Source organism: Phyllobates terribilis, unplaced genomic scaffold (assembly GCF_046119375.1).
Source record: "Phyllobates terribilis strain yellow unplaced genomic scaffold, ASM4611937v1 Scaffold_8__6_contigs__length_399053987, whole genome shotgun sequence".
Classification (NCBI taxonomy): Eukaryota; Metazoa; Chordata; class Amphibia; order Anura; family Dendrobatidae; genus Phyllobates; species Phyllobates terribilis.
This window is the reverse complement of record NW_027362768.1, coordinates 21,156,344-21,184,027: the sequence shown is the minus strand read 5'-3', so window position 1 is coordinate 21,184,027 and position 27,684 is coordinate 21,156,344. Positions and strand designations below refer to the sequence as shown.

The window sequence follows — 27,684 nt, the reverse complement described above, 5'->3', positions numbered from 1 at the left end:
TCCGGGTAAGCTCCCGCGTGCGCAACGCAGCGCGACACAGGCCCAGGGGCGCGTCAACTTTGGCGTAGTCGGCAGGATCTCGTGCCCGCAACCACCGGGTACTGCGTGCCTGAAAAAGAGACTTTTCAAACTTACCTGTGGTGAAGATTCCCGCCATCCGGCGCCATCTTCAGCCTTCTTCCCGCCATCGGTGAAGTTTCCCGCCATCCGGCGCCATCTTCTGCCTTCTTCCCGCCATCCGTGGAGTTTTCCCGCCATTGGACGCCATCTTGAGGACGCCGCGCGGGAAGAAGAGGGGCGTGGACTCCGAAAGCGCGCGAGAACTGAAGCCCCGCCTCACGTCCGGACGTTGCGTAAGGTCCTGGAAGGAGCCCAGCAGACGCCGACGTCACAGGAGCGCGACGGAAGGTCCTCAACCCTGACGATCCACTGCGGAGCCGCGGCCTACGGAACAGGATCATCGCCAGGTAGGCCACGGTCCACTAGGGGGGAGGAAGATGTCGGATACGGAGGAGAGCTTCACTGCCTCAACCCCCGCCAGCGCTACCGCTGCTGCAGTTATGCCCTTCACCATGCCCTGTATCCCGGGAGCAGCTTGGCTACCCCAGTACTCAGGGGAGTCACATACCCTGCATGACTTTAGAGAAAAGCTGGATAGCCTCTTCCAGGTGTACCCCCTCACAGAAGAGCAAAAAGTGAGCATCCTGGTGGCCCAACTAACCGGGGCAGCCAAAAGGGAAGTAAAATCCTGGCCACCTGGGAGGAAGACTGTCGCAGGGATACTAACCCGGCTGAAGGACACCTTTGATACCCGCACCTCAGCCGAGATTAAGCTTAGATTCTACGGGTGCAAGCAGCGAGCGCATGAGAGTATAAGGGACTATGCACTAAACCTACAAGAGGCCCTGAGGGCCATTAAGCAGACCGACCCTGATGGAGTGGGAAACGAGGACAGGCTGTTGACCGAACAGTTTAAAGAGGGACTGTATTGTAATACCCACCGAACCCAGTTGCGGGCAATGGCCTTACAGGATCCCCATCTGGGCTTTGCACAGTTCAAGGACAGAGCCATCCGGGTGCTCCGAGAACCGGCACCGGGTGGCGTTGTGACCCACAAGCGCCCTGCTATCACTTACCACCAGGAGGCGGCGCCCTTGTCGGCAGGGCCTGTGGGAGCTGATGCGCAGGCTTTGGACAATGACCCGGCTCCAGACCTACACCATCAGGTCCAAGAGCTAGCTAAGAGCGTTGCTGCGCTAACCCGAACTGTGCAGTCTTTACAGGCTTCCACCCCAGGGAAGATCCAGCTGGCATCCGGACCGGAGGACATCCCGTAGCGTCGACCAAGGAGGACCCCACCGGCCAGAGGAAGACCCAGTGACCGATACAGCGAGGACGGACGACCCATCTGCCGCCGCTGCAATCAACCTGGACATATGGCAAGGTACTGTTCTTTAAACGGGCACAACCTGGGGTAGAGGGCCAGCCCCCAGGAAAAAGATCACCAGGCCCATCGAACTGGCACGACAGATATGTGGGAGGACGTCCAGTCTTGCCTGTGGTACTGGATGGCATTCCCATGAGTGCCCTACTGGACACCGGGTCACAGGTCACCACCATCCCGTACGTGCTCTTTAAGCAGTACTGGAATGACTCGGATATTACCCGCTACCCTGACGACGACTTGAGTATCATCGCCAGCAATGGCCAGCCCGTGCCACAGATCGGATTTAAAGAGGTGACCATCAAAATCGGTAGAGTCGAACTGGCAGCACAGGGACTGATCATTGTAGATATTGACAAACATGAGAGTCACCCAAAAATAACTCTAGGAACTAATGTAATTGAAAATTGTCTTGCAGAGGTGATTTTCCTTTTACAGCAGGTTGCCAAGAACGCCAGCTCCGGCGAGCAGCGGGTGCTCCAGAAAGAGATCCGGGCACTGATGCGACGGCAACAGGTGGAACTCTCCGGCGGTGAGATTGGTAGCGTAAGAATGTGTGACCCTTTTCCTATTGCCATGCCCCCAAAAAGTGAAATGATGATTTGGTGCCGGGCAGCTATTGGTCTGAGAGGTAGAGATTACCAGGCAATGGTAGAACCAGTTTACTCGGACAGTAGGCCCACCATTTTGACAGCACGGGGGGTGGTTGATGTACGCCATGGGAGGGTGCCCGTTCGCATAATAAATATCGGGGAGAGGGAAGTGTACCTGCCCCGGTATGCCACGCTAGCCAAATTATATACCATTAACCAAAATTCTATACAATCTGTGGAACCCTTGCCTCCATCTCACCCGGAGGAAGGTAACGGCTCTAAGAAAAACATGGAGGACTGGTGTCAGCAACTACATCTGGGTACTGACTCCACTCCCGCACACCAGAAACAAGGAGTCTATCGGGTGGTTCAGGAGTACGAGAGAGTGTTCAGTAAACACCCGTTAGACTTCGGGCGAGTCAAGGGGGTAGAACACCGCATCCCCACGGGAGATCATCCTCCCATAAAAGAGAGGTATCGACCCGTACCCCCTGCACATTACCAACACGCCAAGGGGATGCTTAGAGACATGAAGGAGGCTGGGGTAATCAGGGATAGCTGTAGCCCCTGGGCAGCCCCACTAGTTTTAGTCAAAAAGAAAGACAACACTATGAGGATGTGTGTAGATTACCGGAAAATCAACCGTATCACACACAAGGATGCGTACCCTTTACCAAGGATAGAGGAGTCTTTGGCTGCTTTAAGATCTGCTAACTTCTTCTCCACCTTGGATCTCACTAGCGGGTACTGGCAGGTTCCTGTAGCAGAGGCGGACCGGGAGAAGACCGCATTCACCACCCCGATGGGACTTAGCGAGTTCACCTGCATGCCGTTCGGACTCTGCAACGCTCCGGGAACCTTCCAACGACTAATGGAGTGTTGTCTGGGCCACAGAAACTTCGAGACGGTCCTGTTGTACCTGGACGATGTCATCGTATATTCCAAGACGTATGAGGACCACCTGAAACACCTGGCGGAAGTGCTCGAAGCTCTGGCAAGTTACGGCCTAAAGGTGAAACCCTCCAAGTGTCACCTCCTGAAACCAAAGGTGCAGTACCTGGGACACGTGGTGAGCGCTGACGGAGTGGCTCCCGACCCTGATAAGATCACCGCAATTAAGGAATGGCCAAGCCCCTCCAGCGTAAAAGAAGTGCGGCAGTTCCTCGGGTTGGTAGGCTACTACCGAAGGTTTATTCCCGGTTTCACCAAAAAGGCAGCACCTATGCAGGACCTCCTGATAGGCCAGTCCCGGAAGGCCAAGAACCAGAAGCCGCCCTTCAAATGGGAGGAGCTGGAAGAAGAGTCCTTCCGCCAGCTGAAGATGGCCCTCACGGGGGACGAAATCCTGGCGTACCCGGATTATAGCCAGCCCTTTATTCTCTACACCGACGCCAGTAACATCGGGCTAGGAGCCGTACTGTCCCAGATCCAGCAGGGGAAGGAACGAGTAATCGCCTACGCCAGCCGAAAACTGCGACCCACCGAAAGGAACCCCGAGAATTACAGCTCATTTAAGTTAGAGTTCCTGGCCGTAGTATGGGCAGTCACCGAGCGCTTTAAGCATTACCTCGCTTCTTCCCGGTTCACCGTGTACACGGATAACAACCCGTTGACACACCTGGACACGGCAAGACTCGGTGCCCTGGAGCAGAGGTGGATGGCCCGTCTGTCCAACTACGAGTTCACAATCAAATACCGGGCAGGACGCTCCAATACCAACGCGGACGCCCTGTCCAGGATGCCCAACCTGCCGGACGGAGGAGAAGATCCGGAGGGACTGGAAGAAGTTGAACTCCCTGCGTTCCACCGTCATGGGACTATCCAGTATTCCCACCGGGTAAGGAGTAAGCAGGCTGCTACGTTGAACCCCTTACCCCACTACAACTGGGCGGAAACGCAAGACAGCGACCCTGCCGTCCGACTGGTGAAGGAGATGCTGACTCGGCCGGAGGCTCGCCTTGAACCAGACGCTCCGGAGGAAGCCAAACAACTATGGGCAGAGAAGAGTCGACTGTTCATTTACAAAGGGAAGTTGTGCCGCAGAATGGTTAACTCCCGGACGCATGAATTACTCTGGCAAGTAGTGGTGCCACGAAGAGACGCAGCCATGGTGATGGAGGCATACCACGACGGAGCTGGACACTTCGGGTGGAAGAAGCTGGAGTTCCTGCTGCGCGAGCGGTTCCACTGGGTAGGCATGAGGGGAACCATCGAGAAGTGGTGCAGAGACTGTGGCCCGTGCAACCTGAGAAGGAAGGACCGTGCCAGCCAGAAGACTCCCCTGCAGTCCATCGTCACCCGGCAACCGTTGGAACTGGTAGCCTTGGATCATGTAAAACTGACCCCAAGCAGAAGTGGCTACGTCTACGCGTTAACCATCGTGGATCATTACTCCCGGTTTCTGGTTGTCGTCCCCGTCAAGGACTTAACGGCTCAAACAGCAGCTAGAGCCTTCCAGCAGCACTTTTGCCGTCCACACGGGTACCCGGACCAAGTGCTGACGGACCAGGGACCTGCCTTTGAAGCGGAGGTCTTCCAGGAATTCTGCAATCTGTATGGCTGCCGGAAGATAAGGACGACACCCTACCATCCGCAAACTAATGGACTTTGTGAGAAAATGAACCAGGTGGTAATGGATCTTCTAAAAACGTTGCCCCTGGAAGAACGCAGTCTGTGGCCTGAGAAGTTGCCCGATCTGGTGGACCTATACAACCACATCCCGGTAGGTTCCACCAATTGTACCCCGGCTTACCTAATGAGGGCAAGACCTGGTAAGTTACCTGTTGACCTGGAAATGGGAGTCCTGACACCCGAGGACACTTCACCAGAAACAGACTGGGACACAGAGAGGCAGCAGCAGTACAGGAGAGCGTGGAGCGAAGTCTCTGTCAGGCTAGGGAAAGACAAGAGAAAACTTACAACCAGTATGCTCCCGCTGTTCCCCTGGTACCCGGAGAGCAGGTCTTGAAGAGGAAGAGACGGCTCCACAAGTTGGATGACCAGTGGGAGAAGGACCCGTACACCGTACTGCCCTCAAGCCACGAGAACCCGAAGGTTTGTACCATCAGTAAAGACGGAGGGGAAACCACAGCCATTGTATCCCGGGACCACCTGAAGAAGTGTCCCGAACAACTGAGGAACCCTGAAGAGGAACAAGAAGACCATCGACCCGTAGAGGAAAGGGAAGATATGGTTAGTACTGTGCTCGGGGACTTCCCTCGGTCTTGGACTCAAGTCAATGGTGCAGTTGTGGTACCCGTACTCACCTTCCTCCAACCAGCATCCCAAGCACCTACGGAGCAACAGGTAGAGCTGGAAGAACAGCCGGTCCAGGAGGCAGAAGACTCCACACAAGCAGGACAGGAGGATCAACCCTCTGCTTATAGTGAGCCTGCCGTACCCCTAGTGAGACAAAGAGCCGGTAGACAGCTGCCCAGTTTACCCTTGACAGCTCCTACACCCTGTAGTTCAGGGCCAGACAGTCAGCTCCGTAGGTCCACTAGGGCCACTAGAGGCCAGTTACCCGCACGCTGGAGGATTTGAAGTGTATAAATTGTTTTATTTATGTTTATCTGTGTATTGTTGCTTGTGTATAATTTTGTGTTTCCAGTTATTTTTAGGAATCCTTGGTGGATTTACCGGGAATCCTTGTACATAGTTGGAGCGTAACCCAGGATGGACTAGAGACTGTTAAGGACTCGGGGTAGGACAGACCCCTACCTGGTTACGTCTCCATGTTTTGGTGAAATGGACACCTTGCTTTCTTCAAAGACTACACCCGGTTACGGACATGCCGTGACCACCTTTATGTGTTTCTTCTTATTGTACTATTATTGTTGTTATATCTTGTTATGTTTTTTCTAAAATATGTTTAGTCCCGGAGTGCTAAATTTCACTAGGGGGGAATGTGACACCCCAGGGGTCTGGTTGCCACAGTGATAGAGATATTATGTCTGAGAGCAGGTGGGAGGTCCTTTGGTCAGGGATCCTGTGCATGCCACACCTCCTGCCCAGTCTTGGGAGGGGAAGAACTTCCCCTGTATAAAACCCTGGGCTGAGGCAGGGTTAGTCAGTCAAGGAGAGTAGAGACAAGAAACAGCAGAAGCAATACTACTACGAGTCAGGGGCTGGCAGCTGCAGAGCTCGCCCTGACTGAGAAGCTTTCTTACCGGACCCGGCGTCCGAGGCTGTGGGGACTAACTCTTACCCAGCAGCAGAAGCCGACCGGCAGGGGATTTCAGGTCCTCAGGCCCAGAAACCCGAAGGCACGGTCACACGCGTGGGACCAGCACCGCCATCGTGGAGCGGAAGCCATTAGAAGGCCCCGAGTCACCGGCCATACGGGTGAGCACCACACGGTACACTCAGGGACGTGGGCTACTTATATCCGCTTCTAGCAAGGTAGCCAGAAGAGTACAGTCAGTTTGGGAGGCCTACAACTCCGCCTGGCCAGGGGAGATCCCATCTGCTCAAGGACTGACCAGGCCCCGTTCACTAGCAAGTACTCCGGGAGGGTCTATCGTTGTTACCAGTAAAGACCCTGAATTACACCGCACCGTCTCTGAGTGGTTCCTGCTACCCCCATCATCCACATCTGCTGCCCTGAGGCCATACCCCTCCCGTTGGGGGTTATACCATCTACGCTGCACCATCCATCCACCGGCCTCAGCGGACTGTCCTGCAGCGGCAGCTCCATAGCTGCATTCAACGGGTGGCGTAGTCGTCCTACATCTAACGCTGTTACATCGCCGCTCAGTTTGACTCCCTGGGCACGGACCGGGTCACCGCCACGAGACTACAACCCTCAAGAGATCCGGCTCCGGGTAAGCTCCCGCGTGCGCAACGCAGCGCGACACAGGCCCAGGGGCGCGTCACATACATGTCAAACTTTGGCTGTCAGGCCAAATGTGGCCCGCAGGGTGAGTGTATTTGGCCGCCGCCTGTTTTGCGGGGGACCGGGGAGCAGTGGGTATTTATTTATTTTTTATGTGGGGCCCATTATACTGTGTGAAAGGCTATATGGGGCTATCATACTGTATGGAGGGCTATATGGGGCTATTATACTGTATGGAGGACTATGTGGGGCCATTATTCTGTATGGAGGACTATGTGTGGGGCCCATTGTTCTGTATGGAGGACTATGTGTGGGGCCCATTGTTCTGTATGGAGGACTATGTGTGGGGCCCATTGTTCTGTATGGAGGACTATGTGGGGATCACATTTGAAGAATCATACTGTGATGGCGTCAACATACTTTGCCAGGGAGGGGTATTTAAGTGGGGGGTACAGTAGGGTCATCATACCATATAGGGTATAAAAGTTTTATATTTGATAAGGAAAACCGTCCTCAACTGTAGACTTTTTTTTTTTTTTTAAATAAATATTAAGGTTGGCTCGCAAATTTGTCCAAGCTTTTCATTTTGGCCATCTGTGTATTTAAGTTTGACATCCCTGCTTTAATGGACGCACAGTTATGTACCCACGATGCAGAAATGCTCCGGATTTTTCCTGAGCGTTTCTGCATCTCCCTGGCACAAAAAAACGCATGCAGATTGTACAAGCGTTTTTCCTGCCAGGGACATGCGGATGTGAAGCGTTCTTCACATGCATTTCCGCATGCGGGTTGACAAGCGCTTTTCCAAGCGATTTTAGCATCACTTGGAAAGTGCTTGACAACTTGGTCACACTATATGAATTCATGCAAACGGCATGGATTTATATAGTGTGACCGTAAAAGAATGGTAAAAAATAAATATTATACTCACCTTCTGATGGCCCCCGGTGTCCTTATCCGATCCGTCCTGGCTTGCCGGCAACTCACGGTGGTCTAAAAGGACCTGCCATGACGTCATTTAGTCACGTGACGGGTCATGCGACCGCTGACTTTGGCGGTCACGTGACCCGTCACATGAGTAAATGACGTCATGGCAGGTCATTTTAGACCACCGTGAGCTGCCGGCAAGCCAGGACGGATCGGATAAGGACACCGGGGGCCATCAGAAGGTAAGTATAATATTTATTTTTTATTTTATTCTTTTTTTTTTACAGGTACTATGGTACCCGGGTCCGGAGGAGAGTCTCCTCTTCTCCAAACCCGGGTACCATCCGCACATTGAACCGCATGTCCACATGTAGTGATGTGGATGTCATGCGGTCCAATGCAAGTCAATGGCGGCGAAAACGCCGCGATTCCGCAAAATAATTGGTAGTGCTGTGGATTTTTCCGCAATGATAATCTGCAGCGGAAATTTCCGCAGCATGTGCAGAGCACATGCGGATTATCATTGGGGAACATGGCAGACCTTCCACCAAGCGTTTTTTAAGCGTTTCTGCAGCTGAATTGCCGCTGTGGAAATGCTTAAAAAACGCATAGTGGGCACACAGCCTTATGCAGCGCAACGGATGTACATTGTACTAATTATGCAATTGCTTTTAGCTGTCATCAACTACAAACCATGACATGTATTATGTGGCTGCAACATGTGAACACAGCCTAAAGGGTCAAATGCTGTATAGTGGTTGTCATATAGAACAGTATATGTACTATAGGTAGTAATGGACTATCCTCATTATCACATAGTCCAACAGTACATTATCTATGTTCCGTTCCCCTTCCTCAGAAGATAAGCCGTCTGTACCTACAAGCAGTGACCTGCCCCACACACCTTTAAATAAACACGCTCTCCAATACACTGAGGCTCATCTGCCCTTTTCCTCACCGACTGTGTCTAAGGCTTCCTTCACATGTCCGTGTTTCCAGTACATATGCTATCCTTTTTTTATCACGGATACCACACGTACCCATTATAATCTATGCTGCTGTGCATAGGTCCGTGTTTTTACAATGACCATATGTCCGTTTTTTTCCGGCTGCACTGATGACAAGGGCCAATACAAGTCTATGGGTCTGTGAAAAGCACGTACAGCGCACGGATGACATCTGTGCGCTGTACATGATTAAACTTTGTCATTTCTTTTCTTTTCTCTTTTCTTTTCTTTCCCCATAATGGAAAAACAGTGATGACACACTGATAGTAAGAACGGTCACACTGATGACACCGACACCGTTTTTTCACATATGTATTTTATATGGATGTGGGAAGGAGGTCTAACTTTATAAAATCATGTTCTATACAATGACCATAGACCTAGCCCTCCCAAGAGAAAAGAAGCATACACTTATCTGAAGGGACACTGGCTAATAATGTCCGTGGCCAGTGTACTAGAGAAGTGACAGCAAATTCTGGAAAAAAAATCGAATATTTTCTGTGTTCTGTATGTTGCATTTTTCTTTCCCCAATTTCTAAACTGACACATAATGGAATTCAGGCGGCCCCAATCCAGCATGGGGGCAATAATAAGTGGTGCACTTCTACTTCCCTCCCCATGAGTTATGCAGCGGATCTGGTTTTCACATGGATTCTGTTTGTCCCGTTTAGTAACGCAGGTGTGAATCGGCCTTCGCTGTATAGTTGCATGATGCAGCTGATTTTTATTTCGCGCCCCCCAGCTGATTTTGCTTCCATATCTGTATGTGCAGATAATGGCCTCCTCCAGTCTGCTGTGTATAACCAGCATCAAATATCAGACAGTTTGGTATAGATTTATTCTGTGGATTCCAGGCCCTGACGTCAATCACAGATGATCAGTCCGGCTAGGAAATACAGAAGCTACAGCTTACAATGCACACAAAGGAAAGCCAAACTATAACCTCATAATGCAAACATGAATTCTTATTTCTGGCACAATAGTTGTTTTGAGTTTGTTATAGCAACTAAATGTAACCCCTGTGTAGACAGCAACTATTAGTGTTGTACATGTAACATCTGGACATATTTATTCTCCTCAACATTGAAATTGCAAAACCAAGAGGACAAAGTTGTGGAATTATGAATATCACAGAATCGATAGTCATGTTATTAATATGCAGATGATTAAAAAAAATGTCATTACAACGGGTGGTGGAACCAGTGGTACGGCCATTTCTCCAAAAGTGTCCCAGGAGCCATATTTGAATATGAGTGTACCAGGTGATATATTGCTGGTGCTACCGTGAGCAGCCTGCGTGGCCTGAACGTGTTATTATGGCCTTCAGGGTCTCCGGACATGTCTCCCATCGAACAAATCTGGTACATCATAGGTCAGTAATTGGGATTTTTTTTTTTTTTTTAACTCAAATTCACCTAGTTGGCACAAAATTTTTTTTTTTAGAATTGGGTTTCATGCAAATTGTTCATTTTATAGTCTTTGGGCTGCATTGACAATTGTCTACAAAATGAGTTAAAGGGGTATTCCCATCCCCAAGATCCTATCCCAATATGTAGTAGGTGTAATAATAATAATATTAGGTCCTGTATTGCCTGCACATGAGGTAAGTGGCATAGCGAATCAAAACTACTATACTACTTTTCTAATTGGTGGTATTGGCTAATATTGTTATTATTACACCTACTTCATATTGGGATAGGATTTTGGAGATGGGAATACCCCTTTAAAGGGACTGTTTAAACCAAGTACAGGCGCTTGTTGCATCACAGCGGGGCTAATCATTTCTATACACCTCCCACCTGCTTGTTTCTGCCCTTTCCCAGGTTTATGAAACCAGAGCTGTCAAACAAGGGGAGAGGTAGAGATAGAGGGAAGACAAGCGGATGGGAAGGTGAACTTGATTTCAACAATCATTCTGTGCTGACAGTCACTCTAAAGAAACTCTCATCACAGAATGACTGTTCAAACTAAGTCTCGCCTCTCTGTACATCATGGTGGGGCCAGTCATTTAAATAGGTCTTCATGCCTGCTAGTTTTCCCTCAATCTCCACCCCCCTCCATTTTTATTGACAGCTGTGGCTTCATAGGGCCAGGGAATGGTGGAGATGGATGGAGAACAAGCAGATGGGAAGGTGTATTTATAATGATTAGCCCCGCCATGATGCACCGAGTGCCTGTACTTTGATTGGACTGTATTCTGTTCTGACATATTCCCTTTAAGGCTGGGCTTACTCTAGCGTATAGCATCGGACCCGAGATGCTAATGACCCTCGGCTCCTGCTCTGCTGCGAGTGTCAGTGCACTGTGCTCCGGTCCTCTCGCATGAGAGAATTGCAGCCCAGGTGTGGAGAAGACGGAGAAAGTAATTTTTCCATCTCCTCCATTGCCGGCATCTGCAGTATTTGCACTGCACTCGGTTGACATCCAAGTGCAGTCCAATGTTTACACGCACCCATAGACTTGTATAGGGGAGTGCAATCCCATTCTAGGATACACTCTCAGCATGCTGCCATTGTTTTCTCATGGCGAATTGGCATGAGAAAATAATGGCAGATCTGCACTGCCTCATTGATTAACATTGGTCCGAATGCAATCCGATTTTTTTAATCTGATTGCACTCATTCGATTTATTTGCTCGTGTGAGTGAGCCCTAACTGAGAGTCTGTCATCAGCCAGGGAAAATTTGTAACTTGTAATTAATAGCCACAGACCACATCAACTTAAATGTGAATGAAAGTAAAGAACCTGTAAAATGAAACCCAATTGCATGTATTTAAAGAACAAAAAAAACAAACAAAACAATTGTATAAATGTTGCCAAAATAAACAACCTCACAACTTTTTTTTTTTTTTTTTTTAAATCTCACTTCACTGTTGCTGAGATATTAACAAAGTATTGTGTTAATATCCATAACACCTCAGCAGTGGCACAGGCTGATCGCCTCCATGCCACGCCGCATTGATGCAGTAATTGATGCAAAAGGAGCCCCGACCAAGTATTGAGGGCATTTACTGAACATACATTTCAGTAGACCAACATTTCAGATTTTAAAAACATTTTTTAAGCTGTTGTTATTAAGTATTGTAATTTACTGTGATAATGACTTTTGTGTTTTCATTGGCTGCAAGCCATAATCATCAACATTAACAGAAATAAACACTTGAAATAGATCACTCTGTAATGACTCTATATAATATATGACTTTCACTTTTTGTGTTGAAGAACTGAAATAAATGAACTTTTTGATGATATTCTAATTTATTGAGAAGCACTTGTAGGTCCCTGTTCTCCGACTGTTCTCTAACACAATAAAAAAGAAACATTCTACTCGCCTTCCTCCGCTCACACGTTGTGCAGTATGCTCTTCTGTAGCCGGCTCAGAGGTTGGCAGCTATGGGCGACCTATGACATCACTGCCATGCGCCTCATGCCGATGTCAGCTGCCGGCCTCTGATTGGCTGGCTTTGTGTATTGCGGTGTGGAGACCCGTCAGGTCTCTGCGCCGCAATACATTTGCGCTGAATGTGTATCCTCAGACGCACACCCAGCTGAAATAGCCTTTGACATTGGCGAGGCCCCCTCCCTCACGGACCCAGTCGCAACCTCTGTGGCCACGATCGTTACACTTCTCAACCTCACTGCTTTTATTTAATTTTGCATCTCATATTTTCAAATGTTCTTTAAATGTTTAATGTTTAAATGTGTTTTTTGTTTTTTTTTCACACTGATGACTAGCATTTTTTCTCCATAGAAAATTGTTGCAGCTGGAGATACAAACAAGGATGGACAGTTGGATTTTGGGGAATTTATGAAATATTTGGAAGAACATGAGAAAAAAATGAGAATTGCATTTACCAGCCTGGATAAAAATAAAGATGGTGAGGCATCCATAATATCTTGCAAATCAACGTTGTATGTTAGGTGCTGAATTCTTTCCTATATTAATTGGTTAATACAATGCATACACGTCAATAAGAATATGTCAAATTTATTGTGCTTTCTCATGGGTCTTGGAGGGTAAAGAATCAGGAGATGTTGGTCAGATTGCATACAGTGTGCAGTTTATGGTTCATCTCATGTAGAGGAATCAGGAGGATCATTTCAGTTTAACCCCTTACTCATGCTAAATATACACTTGAGATATACAGTTTGTCTGGATTGACCTACAGTCTCATGTGAATGAGCACCACCTGCCCCCCAGTGTTACTGCTGGAGGTAACTTGCTGCCAGAGATGTCAGTTCTGCCAATATTAGACCGCCATTGGTCATTGGAATCCTGGGGTATGTGCACATGTTGAGTATTTCCAGCAGACTTTTCTGCACCAACAACTAAAGTGTTGACAGGAAAAACACTGCGTAAAATACATGCCTTTTTGATCCGTTTTTACCCATTTGAATGGTGAAAAATAAGGCAAAAACGGCAAAAGGATTGACTTGCTGCAGATTTGAAAAAAAAAGTTTTGATTCAAATCCACAAGGAAAAAGTAAGCAGCGTGTGCATCAGACTTCAAAAATCTCATTCACTCTGCCGGTACTGTAAAGTGCAGCCTTTTTACCCTTGTTCACACGTTGCGTTTTTGCAGAGTTTTTTTTTTAATGCAAATTAAAAGCTGCTAATTACAGTACCAGCAAAATGTATGAGCTTTCAGAAATCTCATGCACACGTTTGTTGGTTTGTTTTTTTCCCCTGACTAAACTGGAAAATTGCACTGTTTTTGAAATATGCAGCATGTCAATTCTTTCAGCGTTTTTCCAGCGTTTTTTCACGATCGGAAACAATGAGAAAGTGCAAAAAAAATGCAACCATGTGTTTTTGCTTCACTTTTGGTGAATAAAACTAACTTCATTAAACCCTGTACTTTAGACAAATGACACATATAATCCACACCAAAAAAGCTGGAAAAATTAAGCAAAACCTGCTTTTTGTAAGCAGCTTTACTGCCAAGAGGGTGGGTTTTGCCTGCAGAAAAGACGCAAAAATGCACTGTGTGAAAATAGCCTTAGATTAGAAAAATGTTGATAATTTTCATCATTATTGGATTTTTGCAGAACAATCAGATATAGAGTTCAAGTCCTCTTTCTCTCTGAAGAGGCAATTTGCATATTCAATTTCCTAGAGGAGCTTTGCACAACGAATAAGCTTCCTTACCTTGGCATACCAGAGCTGGTATGTCACTCTCATCAAGGAGAAACGTTACCCCTTAGATCTCAGTCCAGAGCCTCTCACCCAGCCAAATCAGTTCTCATACTTTGCACTGACGAGGGCCAACAGCCAGAAACACCGTGTCTGCAAATTGAGATTCTGATTTGGCTTTTATCCGAAGTCATATTGCAAGACTTGTTAAAGGTTCAATTGTGACATGTAGGATTGCTGCTTCCAATAGGTGGCGCTATAGAGTACAAGTCCTCTTTTTCTCTGAAGAGGCAATTAGCATGCAGAAGAATCATAAATTCAATTCCTAGCCCATGAACCTCTGTAATAGTGACCAGTGTAGCCCCCATCCATCTAACATTACTAAAGGAGTTTTCCAACTTCAGGAAATTGGACCCCAAACTCTCCAAAATGCCCAAAATAGTGAGTAGAGCAGAAACTCGCTCTCTCCTGGCTCAGCAATGACTTTCCGCTGCTGCTCAGGTCTTTGGTGTTGTGGTTGCAGCGGTGACATCAGATCGACTGAGTGCGTCACCGCTGTAGCCAATGACCTGGTCAGTGGCGCTCGGGGGTCACTTTCCTTAAAGTGGAGAACCCCTTTTAAGTTAAAGGTTGTTTGTGAGAAACATTACTAAAAAGCTATAAATACTATTTTTGCTTGTGGTGGTTTCATAATTTTTCTCTTTGTATTTTAGGGAAGATCGAATCATCTGAGATCATGAATTCGCTTAAGTCTTTGGGCATAAACATTTCATCAGACCATGCTGAGAAAATCCTAAAAAGGTCAGGAAAACTGTTTTCGTTACTTTTGTAAAACTGTCAAGGAAATGGAGCACATGGCTGTGATAAGTTGTAACAAACATTAAAGTTAATTAAAAGGATGTGATTGTTTCAATGGAAAGTATTGGAGTAATGAGCCCCAGTCATATGGTGGCATGAGGAAGATAAAGGTGTCTGATATGGTCCAAGGAACAAATATATTGTCCTGTGTGCGCCAGGCTGCTAAATTTGACGAGTGTCTGTCTGTCTTGTCCGTTTGATTTTATACATAACCCCTAGCAGTAATTATTTTCCTATTCTGACAGTATGGATGCAGATGGGACCCTTACTGTTGATTGGAATGAGTGGAGGGACCATTTCCTATTTAACCCGGCTGATAACATTCAGGAAATTATCCGTTACTGGAAACATTCAACGGTAAGTAAGACTAAAACAAACGGCGATCCTCTCCAGCCCCTGGTTTAGATAATTTTAATCAATTATATGGAGTTTCTGCACCACAGTGAGTAAAGTGGGTGAATAACTTCTCTTTTATCCTATTCATCTCATGCAATGTCCAGGTCCTGGATATTGGTGACAGCCTCACCATCCCTGATGAGTTCACTGAAGAAGAAAAGAAGACCGGCCAATGGTGGAGACAGCTTCTGGCTGGGGGGATGGCAGGAGCTGTGTCCCGTACAGGAACTGCGCCCCTCGATCGTCTGAAAGTCATGATGCAGGTAGTATAACATCACATTTGATCTAGCCCCCAAGAGTCTACTAATGACTAATGTAATAGGCCCATCATTCTATTATTTCATATTTGGTATTAATGAGCTTGGGACTGAACTGTAATCAGCTATTCCAGCTTAAACAAGTTGTTATTCACTGACCTGATATAGGGTATAATAGTTAGATCACTGTTGGACCCCCACTGATTGCCAAAATGAAGTACTTATGTCCCTCAATTTTCCCTGGTTCCATCCTGGCCACAAGACTGGAAGAGTTGAATAGAATTGCAGTCCATAGCCGAGCGTTGTGCTTGACTGTCTTGCACAGTGTCATGGGCTTGAATGTATAGGCAGGACCCATGAACAACCTGCCACTCCATCCAGCTCCTCTGGGACGCAGTCTTACAGCCAGGGAAGAAGAGGACACAGAAGTCCCCCATCTTGGCCATTAGTGAGACACGCCTCATTCTGTCAGTTTTCCCCTATCGAGTGCATAGTTAAAGACTTTTTCAGACTGGATTACCTGCTCTTATAAATAGCTCTCACTACTGCTGCTGCCTATTAGTATCCTTTTTAATAAATGTATACAGGTGTGTTTTAACCTTTTATCACGGTGCTCACAGATGATCAGATTTGCTCCTGTTTGTCCCGATTTTCATAAGGTGCAATTTACAGCAAGAAATAAGAATTGTCTTTGTCCCGATTTAATACATTTCTCAATCTGCCAGGTTCATGGATCCAAAGGAGGCTCGAATATGTTAGGTGGTCTGAAGCAAATGGTAAAGGAAGGAGGCATCCGGTCCCTTTGGAGAGGAAACGGAGTGAATGTCATCAAAATTGCCCCCGAGACTGCAATGAAATTCTATGCATATGAGCAGGTAACAGAATTAATGTCAGATTACTGATGGTCGCTTCCACCTATCATTTGAGATACTTGAAACAAATTGTGTACCACGGCTCCACAGCCGTTATGTACCAACTATAGTATTACTAACCTGATATTGCAAAGGTGACATTTGGGCCTTGTTTGATCACTGCGCAAAATTGCTATTGTAACCTCTGAGCCCCCATTTTTATGACCACGGACCAACAGTTTCATTATAGGTCCTTTTGGCTTTGTGTTATAAGTATCAAAGACTGACCGTCACTTCCAAACAGGAAACAGGTGTGAGCAGGTGCAAGTTAAGAGTAGCCACCACCATATATAACTAACAAAGTTGCCCTCTGTAGCGCTATAGCATGAAAATATGAAATGGAATTGCATTATGCTCTAAAAATTAGGTTAAAATTATGATACTTATAGCAAAAATTGGCCGATTCATGTGTGCCCAACGATAAGGCGATCCTCTTTGATGGGGAACTTCTTTGCTGTGAACAGGTGTCTACTCTTAGCTTGCACCTGTTCACACCTGTTTGGAAGTGATGGTCAGTCTTTGCTATTTATACATAGGCTCTCTGACTGAGCATTCCACCCATCAGCCTATAGCGGTTTTAATCACAGCAGGATCCTAACTACCCATATAATTGTGGGCTAGCAGCCCAGAAGAGGTATCATATTAGGTTTCTTTTTAAATCAGATACATTTTTATTCATTTAAAGATAAAATAATGAAATACAACTTCAGTACAATAATTTTCCATTTTCTTATTATCAAAAAGAATCCCTCCCTCAACCCCCCTCCCCTTTTACGGACAACAATAAATCTTTATTGTTATATAAAATATGGTTCAATATCACAAAAAACATCTTATAACCATTGCAATGCATTTTATAGTGTAATCACCGGATTCTTCCCTCCAAAAGCATTAATCACACCTTCCATGGTGCCCATAGGTTGTCACTGAGTTTGGCGTTTTTCCTTTTTAAATAAATTTTCTCCTCCATCCGTACCACATAATCCACCTGCCTTATGTACTCCTGTCTAGAGGGACGCTCCGTTCTCACCCAATACCTAGCTATTACCTTTCTAGCTGCCTATAAGAGTCTGGCAATTGCCAGTTTTGCGACATCATTCCCCATAAGTTCCTCCACATATCCCAGCAAGCAAACTACCGGATCCCTAGGAATTATAGAATGATAACGTCCTTCAATTAGGCCAGCTACTTCAGACCAATAGTTTGCAAGCTTTGGGCAACTCCACATAACATGTAGTATACCGGCAACTTCTGACCCACATCTCGGGCAATCCGAATTCTCCCGTACCCCTATTCTGAACAAAAAATAGGGCGATCTATTTGCTCTGTACAAGAAGTAGTTGGGACATTCTGGCAGGTTCATTTAGAGACAACTTGGGGATATATTCCATTATGGACTCCCATTTGTCATCTTCAATGGTACCAACATCTGCTTCCCACCTTTCCTTCGCCAAAACAGGATAGTTCAATAGAAAGGTGTGAAGCAGATCGGCATACACCTTAGATATGATGCCTGTTGTACATCCCCCCCATACAAATATAGTCCATAACAATATCCTTTTGAACAGATAGGTTCCTCATTTTCCTTTGCTTAATAAACGCATGCTTAACCTGTGTATACTGATAGCTGTGTCCGTATAATAAGTGAAATTCCTCTTTCAGCATCTCTAGGGTTTTGATGATTTGATTATCCATCAGTTGGTAGATGTATTGTATACCCCTTGCCACCCATCCTCTCAGCTCATCTATTTTATAAAATTCACCTAAGTTTTCATTATCCCAAATAGGAGTATACATAGACATTCCCACTATGCCTCTAATCTTCTTCACCCTCGTCCACAGTTTATGGACTAGGCCACAGGTCGGGTATGACCTGATCATATTAGGTTAGGTTCCCAGCAAAAAGGATCGCCTTGTCGTTGGCTGCTGGGTATACATTAATTGGCCAAATTATGCTCTAAGTATCTTCATTTTAACCTATTTTCTAGAGCAGTAATGTAGTCCAATTTCATGTTTGCATGCTATAGCGTTACAGAATGCAGCTTTAATTTGTTTGCATAGTGTTCTGCCTGGCTATCACAGCAGAAGCGACTACATAAGTCAGCAAAGGTGGGTGTTCGTGAAGATAAATGTTACATTTTAAATGTTAATTTTGAGGGTAAAAGTGGAAAAACATACCCAAAACTGTTCTGCTACTAATGAGTGTTGCAAGGTTGCCACTGAAGCCAGTCTTCCTTATCTCACCATTACATTCCCAGTACATTACTATTACATTTACATTTAGCATGAATCCTCATATTTAAAACTGCTTTTCCCAGAGAAAATTAGCATAAAAAGTTATTTACCTGGTGTAGATGGAAACGCTAATATAATAACCAAAAATGTTTGGCTGTGCGTATGTTTAGTTGCCTATTTCTCCAATGACAGAGCCTCACCTACACAAGCATGGCTTCATGCTACAGCCAATGCATTCCTCTGCCTGGGCTTTGTTGTAGCACAGCAGCCTGTAATTGTCTTAGATGGCATTGCATGCAGATACAGCTCTATAGAGAGCTCTCTTTTTTTTTTCTCTATGCACAATACCAACCACTTTAGATAAAAGGTGCAAAATTACAATAGGGTCTTACCCAAGTAATAAAGATGGAAACAATGGGCTATTATGCTCATCTTCTAGGGTTGTGTGAAACACAACCACTACACATGTATAAATTCCAGCTGCTGCAGATTCCAGGGAGTTTTACATGAAAATTGCCAGGGGTGACGGAATTATCCTGTGCTGCTGGATAAATGACAAGCTATGATAAAGAATGATTGGTTGGTTTATTTTCAATGTTTCAATGGTGGTGGTCCTGAAGGACTCGGGGTGACTCTGAAGCGTGTTGACAATAACCAACCATTCATTCTTCATCGTAGCTTGTCATTTATCCAGCAGCGCAGGATAATTCCGTCACCCATCTTCTACGTCGGTCTTGTTTAACCTCTTCTTCTCCACTGTTGCGGTAAACTACCGACTGTCAGTGGAGTTTTAGTTTCAAAATAGCTGAACAGGTTGAAGACTACCGTGTTATGAGATGGATCGGTCAAAGTACTGACACATATATGAAAACTTTAGTTTTCTGAGGAGCTTTTTATGACTTTATAATTGTCGAAGACGAAAACAATATGTTTCTATAGTGGTGATTTTTATGAATCTGGCTTCAGATTTACCATTGAGATTTTTCCTTTCCTTCTCCATGTTTGTCCAGCAATCTGAAACAACTGCTTGGCCCCCAGGATGCTGAATTAAGAGAATTTTCTATCATATTTTTTTGCACTTGTAGATGCAATGCACACTAGAATGAAAAGTGGCATTACCAGCTGGTGGGCCATATGCTTCCTGTCTCTGGGCTATGTAATTTCTGTAAAATGAACTTTCTACAATATATGACTTGCAATTCCAAGAAAAGTGGATACCTCTTGAGAAATTCTAAAATGTCATGTTTTATTTTTTTCCTTCAGTACAAGAAGATCTTCAGCTCCCACAGTGGGAAGTTGGGCACAGCAGAGCGATTTATTGCTGGGTCTCTGGCAGGAGCCACAGCGCAGACTTCAATATATCCTATGGAGGTTCTGAAATCTCTTCTTATACTAGAGTATTGTATATTTTATCTGGCTGTAATTCAGAGCAGCTAGCGAAGTATTTACCCTGTTTCTCCATGATGAAAAAATACATGGTCTCGATCTGCAAATCTAAAAATGTATCCAGACACAATCAAGGATGTGACTGATGACAAATGTTGTACATCTATACAAACGGCTATGCAATCAATAATTTATTTTCGATTGTTCCTACAATTAACCAAAATTGGAAATTGTTTGTAAAAAGGGATTTAGGATTTTTTTTTAAATGGCTACAAAGCAGGGAAATGTCAAAAAATATCCAAACAGTAATATACTCTCCTGGTAAAGCCCTGGCTGCTCCAGTGCCACCACTCTGGTAGTCCTGCTGTTTTTTGCGAACTAGTGTCCTGTATTGCTGATTTGTTGTCAACACGCACATGAATCACAACAACTGGCCATATTGATTACATGACGTGGCCAGCACATGACCAATAAGTCCGATGATTGCATCTAACCTGTTCTTCTAGTCAGCACGTCACCACTGCATGACCGGACACCAGAAATGGTGGCAGGTGCAGCAGCAATGAATTTACTAGAGGACTAGAAATATTATCTCCATTTTACAGCATTCCTTACTTTGTGGCCATTAAAAAAAAAAATAAAAATCCTAAGCACTTTTGTAATTTGTTTTATATTAAAATTCCATACACTTCTCCCTATTCAGCTAATCCCTATATGGCTTTTTTTTTACTTCAGTTCCTATGACGTTTTGTGAGAGAATTCTCAAACGAGGCGTCACCAGGAGGCTGGAGCTGCACTCGCTTCCATGCAGGGTTTATCACCCCTCCTGGAACAGGACGCCAACATGGGACAGCGTTTTGGTCACTTACTACAGTTTCTTTCATCGCCTCTCTCTGACGATGCCCTGAATCATTGACGCTGATAGAGGCTGTGGGAGAAGCTTCTAACTATGAATCAAGACACAATCAGGGAGCATTGATAGAAGCAGGGTGAGTGACACCAGCGCTGCCCACAGCTTCTAACCCCACTCTCAAATCATCATCAAGGGGTGGCGCTGGTGTCATTCACTGCTTCTATCAATGCCCCTTGATGTTGTCTCCTTTCACAGTCAGAAGCTTTGCTGGCAGCGACCGCAGACAAGCAAAACAAGCAGGGTGTCAATGCATTGGTCACATCTCTCAAAGCTTCTATCTCTGCAAAGGATTCGTGCCATTTTCAGTGGACAGTGATGAAAAAAACCATGGTAAGTGACCACATCGCCATTCCTTGATGACATCCTGTACCAGGCGGAGTGATAGAGACCGCAGGGAAGTGAGTGCAGCCCTAGTTTCCTGATGACTCCTCGTTTGAGAATCCTGAAGTGAAGTAAAAAACAATTATTTTTTTTTAACTGTATTTGAGATTATAGTATAGACATAAGTGTTGGGTATTCTACATTAAAGCTAATTACAATAGTGATTACAGTGGAAAAATAGAAATTGTAGCATAGCTGGGAAGGACAGGTTTAAATCCCAGCTCTGCTGTCTTGATTAGATACACCTGTAGGGTTTTGCTAAGAACCAGGAAGTAGCTTCATTGAGTGGCAGTCTCCTGAGGGAGTATCAGCCTGCTGGATCTGGAGCAGAGTTGAGTGTGTGAGTGACCAGCCAAAATGTGAGCTGTAGCTGCCTCTTCTGTGTATGAAGTCTTCCCTGGGAGACTGTAACCTGTTAGGGTGAACCTGCACTGACATATGAGATTATGATTAAATGCACAGTCTGTGTGCGGAGAACCACAAGTATCGCTTGTTGCTATGGACAATAGCTGTTTTGTTTGACAGAACTGGGGCTAGCTCAGCTGTATGTGAGGACCCAGGGTCTGTCCTGTTTAGTTAGTGTCTGGACAAGGCTAGGGATTTATGTTTGAGTTTGTTTTGGTGGTGGGCAACCTGTGGAAAGCAATGAAAATTTCTCATGTTTGGACCAAAACTGCATTGCTTGTGTAAATGCTACCTAAGCCCTAATGCCTACCAGAGAGAGTGACCGGGTGCCATGGTGCCGGGGGCGGGTGAACTGCAGCATTGGCTGGCGCAACTCCTACTTTGCCTATCCTACCTGCAGTGCTGTTCCTCATCCTGGCAAGGGGCCTTGGGCAAAACAGGTGACTGTGGAACGGTGTCCAAGTGATGGAACTTTGGGACTCAGGGAGTTTGGTGACTCTGGAAAGGGCCACACTTCCGCCTGTGCTAGTCCCTTGGGTAGGGGTAAGGTATATCAATGGCAACGCCAAGAACTATCCTATGGCCCAGATCAACATTCACACAGACAGGGATTCCGTGTCCCACAAAGTGGGAGTGATCAAGGACTTGTTGCATGCTATGGGACTTGTGGGCTGAAATGGTAGCGCCCAGTAGTCCGGTATGCCGCTAGGAGTTGGCTATGCTGACGTGTGGTGATGTACACATCGTGTGATGACCATGTCACGGGATGTGCAAGCGACAGAGCTTGTGTGTGTGTGTGTGTGTGAGGTTGCTTGTAGTACTGGACTGAGCATGTTGTAGGCAGTGAGTGTCTTTGTAATGCGTATAGCAGAGCACTGCGTGTAGTCTGTAGGTGGAAGAGCATTGTGTGTAGTCTGTAGATAGCAGAGCTCTGCGTGTAAGCTGTAGATAGTAGAGCCATGTGTGAATGGTGTTCCTCAGAAGCTGGGAAACAATAATCAGTTTTGATAGTGACCCCCCTGTTGGCAGATGATGCCCAGGCCTTGGCTTTGGGCAGGAGGGGGGATATGTAGCATAGGTTGGAAGAACATGGTTAAATCCCAGCTCTGCAGGGTCTTGATTAGATAAACCTGTAGGGTTTTGCTAAGAACCAGGAAGTAGCTTCATGGAGTGTCAGTCTGCTAGATGTTGAGTGTGCTACTGGTGAGAGACCTGCCAAAATGTTAGCTGTAGCAGAGAGAGAGAGATATGCCGGGGACTCTCTGAATGGAGACTGCGCTAAGCTGTCTGTTTGCGAGAGCTGCAGAAAACCATGTGGAAGCTGCAGCCTGTCCAGTGTGAACTATGCCTATAGTTGAATACTTGTGTTTGGTTCTGGAAGCTGCTGGAGCTTGTGCTGAAGGGGATATCGCAACTGGTGGGATCGTGCCTCTTCTGTGTATGAAGTTTGCTCTGTGAGAAAGGACTGTAATCTGTTCGGGTGAGCCCGCACTGACATATGTGATCATGACTAAATGCACAGGCCGTGTGCAGAGAACTGCAAGTATCGCTGGTTGCTATGGACAATAGCTTTTTGTTTGACTGTGCTGGGGCGAGCTCTGCTGTGTGTGAATAGCCAGGGTCTGTTCTGTTTAGTTAGCGCCAGTGAGTTTGTTTTGGTGCTGAGCAACCTGTGGAAAGCAATAAAAACTGCATGTATTTGGACCAAAACTACATTACTTGTGTGAACGCTACCTAAGGCCTAATGCCTACCAGAGAGAGTGAGACCCTACAGTATTTATTAGGACATTTTAGATGCCAGTCTACAATCTAAACGAAAGGGCCGTAGGTGCTAAGAGCAGGGACTTGCATAATAATGTTGGTTATTGTGTGTTGTGCTGTGTTCTAGGTCATGAAGACGCGCTTGGCTGTAGCAAGGACTGGACAGTATAATGGAATGTTTGACTGTGCTAAACAGATTCTGAGGAAAGAAGGTGTGCGGGCCTTTTATAAAGGATATATACCCAACATACTGGGGATCATTCCTTATGCTGGCATTGACCTCGCCATCTATGAGGTGATCTTTTAACTTTTTTTTTTATATACTAACATATTGTTACTAATTGTGCAGAAGTTCCCATGTCCTTTTCCTGTCAACATAACAAAAGTGACCAGTTCTCGCTCTTACATTATTCCCACTGCTCCTCTGAGTATTGTTTTTTTAATTATTATTATTAATCCACCATACAGTTCCAGAGATATGGGCCTTTTTATTTAGCACTGGTTTTTATGATCTTTACCAAGGGGGCTTGGCTCGCAAGATTATTTGGGGGCATGTCTGCATTTTTACCCTGTGAACATCGCCCCCTTAATAAAGACCATAAAAATTAGCACTGAATAAAAAGACCCGCATCTCTGAAACCGTATGGCGGATTTAAAAAAATAAATAAATAGTAGAAAAAATAAACTGAATATTCAGGGGGGGTGGGGGGGGGGCTAGTAAGAGTAAAATAAAAATTGGTCGCTTTTGATTTGGTGACACTCTTTACCATAGCGGCAACCAGTTTCACAGCACTGGACAATGATTCTATAATGGATATTTGGTTATTGCACAACACTTTTTTGTTTGTTCTATTTCCAACAAGTACATAACATCGATTAATTACAATATTGTAATTTGTGCTCACTTTAAGGCTTTGCGCACTAAGCCATAAGCAAGAATTTTGCTGATTTTCCAGGAGGTGATCCGATTCTGTCCTTGGCAATAAATACAGACACTATACTGAGCTGTGATATAGCCGCATGCACAGAGCATGGCAACGAGCATTACTGCAGCTTCCCACCATTGCGAGAAAATGACTGTCCATGAGACTTGTTGGGCTTGACAGATTGTAACCATTTGGATATTTTCTTCTCCTCTGGCAGACCCTTAAGAATGCTTGGCTACAGAAATATGCAACAGACTCTGCCAATCCAGGGGTGTTGGTCCTCCTAGGCTGTGGCACAGCTTCCAGTACCTGTGGGCAATTGGCTAGTTATCCATTAGCCCTCATCAGAACAAGGATGCAAGCTCAAGGTAAGCAGTCACATACCCATCCATTGTGAAAGAAATCGAAATGAAATTTAATTGTACAAAAATTGTATATGTATGTGTATATATTACATTTATATATATATATACACAGGGCGGTCCAAAAGTAGGTGGACAGAAAGTGTAATAAGGTTATGAAGGGGGAGATTTATCAAACATGGTGTAAAGTGAAACTGGCTCAGTTGCCCTTAGCAACCAATCAGATTCCACTTTTCATTCCTCACAGACTCTTTGGAAAATGAAAGGTGGAATCTGATTGGTTGCTAAGGGCAACTGAGCCAGTTTCACAGATCTAGTTTTCACAGATAGATCTCCCCCAAATCTGTTTTCTTTTCAGATAATTCAGATAACACATAATGGCAAATAATTTAAATACAGATCAAAGAAAATGGATTTTAACAGAGTATTGGAAATCTCAAAATGCTGAAACCGTTAGAGCAAATTGGGTTGAAACATTTGGTACTCAAGCCCCAAAGAGACAAACCATTTACTGCATTTTTGACAAATTCAATGCCACTGGCTCAATCCTTAATGCTCCAAAGAATGGTCGACCCAAAACAGTCTGTACAGAAGATAATAAACAACTTGTTGCTGAAACATTTGTTCAGAGTCCAAAAAAGTCCCCAGAAGAGCCTCCTTGGAATTGGGAATTTCACGGGCTTCTATCATGCGAATCCTGAAATCTATTGGGTGGAAAGCTTATCGTCCACATCTAATTCATGGTTTATTGGAGGATGATCCAGACAGGCGGCTGCAATTTAGTGTTTGATAAATCTCCCCCTTCATAACCTTATTATACTTACTGTCCACCCACTTTTGGACCTGTGTGTGTGTATGTATATATATATATATATATATATATATGTGTGTGTATGATAGATATATATAGAAATCCCATGCCCACTGTGCTTCTATTTGGCGTCCCAAAACTCACCGCTTTACCAGCCGCAGCATATCAATTTCTGTTGCGGAGACTGTTCAATGAACACATGCAGATTTACCTGCGTGACCGGACGCAACGATTTGGATGCAGCAAAAATACGCTGCGTCCAAAGCGCTGCTCTAGCCTGATCGTGGGCACATAGCCTAAGTTGTAGAAATCCTGCTGCCACATAAGCAGTCTAGGGGCTGCTGTAAGTGGCACCTGCATTTTAATAATAGATTCATAAAGCAAGTGCAGGAAACTTGATATCCTCAGTGCTTTCTCATTATTGAATTGCTCCAGCCTCCTGTGGCTGGCACATAAATGTGGTTATTTTTGTCCCCACCATGACAGAAAGGGATGGGAATAACCCTTTAAGTGGCTAGCTTATCTCTGGTTTATCTCACAATAAGTGAAACTAAGCTTAAAAAGTAACCGTCGCTTTTTAATTTTTATTTCATAAATGAATAGCAAACATGAAAATAAGTACCGTAACTTTATAATATATCTTATCTGCGAAAATTGCTTCTTTCATTCTCAATACACAGGTAAAATCTTTATTCATTAGTGATGAGCGAGCACTAAAATGCTCGGGTGCTCATTGCTTGGGTCGTGCAAATTAGAATGCTCGAGTGCTCGACCCGAGCAACGAGCCCAATGTAAGTCTTTGGGAAACGCGAGCATTTTTCCGGCAGGCCTCCCCCCAGAGGTCTGCAGGAGGCCTAAAAATTGCCAAAATCGATGGGAACAGTGCTGAAATGACATGGGAACAGCATGGTGAAGACCCCTGGAAGCATCTCTGACTCCTAGTTCACTGCTGGCAACAACGTTGTCAGAGGTATTACGCCACTTTTACGGACTCACAATAAAACATACAAAGACGAAACCAAAATGGATTTTCCTGGAAAAAACGTTAAGGAACATTCTTTCCAGGGTAATGACTTGCATATAAGGTAAAATAAATAACCCCCCAAAAAAATGCTCCTCCACACCTTGGCCTATGTTCACACTTAGCGTATTTGATGTATTTTTGCACTGCTTTCAACAGTGAAAAATACATTCACCGGTAAATGTAATTTTAACATTTTACTACCCTATCTGCCCATGTGGTGTGTGAGACAGGATCAGACACATCCTGTTTCATTTATGAAGGAGGGACTCTGAAAGTCACAAAGTCCTATTTTTATAGGGCCAGCAGTCAGCCCTCACTATTGTTAGAGGACCATCAGCTGGCTATGCTCTGTTGTTCCCATTATTAAGGAGCGGGTTCCCTATACTGTTATTGCGTATCCAGTGGCTGCAAGGCCTGCCCAAAATTTTGAAAAACCCCAATACACCTTTGAACTGACATAGAGGAGGGCCTCACTTAAAAAAAAAACTTCCCATTATTAAGGAGCGGATCTCCTATACGGTTATTGCATATGCCATAACTGCAAGGCCTGCCCAAAATTTAAAAAAAATCCAATTCCCCTTTGAAGAGATAGAGGGCCTCATTTAAAAAAAAAATCCCATTATTAAGGAGCGGGTCTCCTATAGTGGTAATGCCCATGAAGTGACTGTAAGGGCTGACAAAAATTAGGACGTACTCCAATACCCCTTTGAAGAGATGTAGAGGAGGTCCTCATTAAAAATATTGGTACCATTGTTAACCCCTTCGCAGCCCTGGGATTTTCCGTTTTTGCATTTTCGTTTTTTGCTCCCCTTGTTCCCAGAGCCATAGCGTTTTTATTTTTTGGTCAATATGGCCGTGTGAGGGCTTATTTTTTGCGGGACGAGTTGTACTTTTCAACTCCATTACTAGTTTTACCATATCATGTACGGGAAAACGGGAAAAAAATTCCAAGTGCGGTGAAATTGCAAAAAAAGTGCAATACCACAGATGTGTTTTTTTTTTTTTTTTTACCACGTTCTCTGAATGCTAAAACTGACCTGCCATTATTCTTCTCCAGGTCATTACGAGTTTGTAGATACCAAACATGTACAGGTTCTTTTTTATTTAAGTGGTGAAAAA

At 45.1% G+C, this 27,684-nt stretch overlaps 1 protein-coding gene across 2 annotated transcripts in view; it reads left to right on the top strand.

Moving 5' to 3' along the window:
* The window catches only part of SLC25A24 (solute carrier family 25 member 24), a 136,742-nt gene that overhangs the window by 10,822 nt on the left and 98,236 nt on the right, over positions 1 to 27,684 (top strand). For both annotated transcript variants that reach the window (XM_073642857.1, XM_073642856.1), the window contains exons 2-9: positions 12,557 to 12,683; positions 14,653 to 14,740; positions 15,043 to 15,154; positions 15,298 to 15,456; positions 16,176 to 16,325; positions 19,860 to 19,967; positions 23,570 to 23,737; positions 24,586 to 24,736. In XM_073642857.1, the coding sequence (XP_073498958.1) occupies positions 12,557 to 12,683; positions 14,653 to 14,740; positions 15,043 to 15,154; positions 15,298 to 15,456; positions 16,176 to 16,325; positions 19,860 to 19,967; positions 23,570 to 23,737; positions 24,586 to 24,736 (1,063 nt within the window). The remainder of the gene's footprint in view (positions 1 to 12,556; positions 12,684 to 14,652; positions 14,741 to 15,042; positions 15,155 to 15,297; positions 15,457 to 16,175; positions 16,326 to 19,859; positions 19,968 to 23,569; positions 23,738 to 24,585; positions 24,737 to 27,684) is intronic.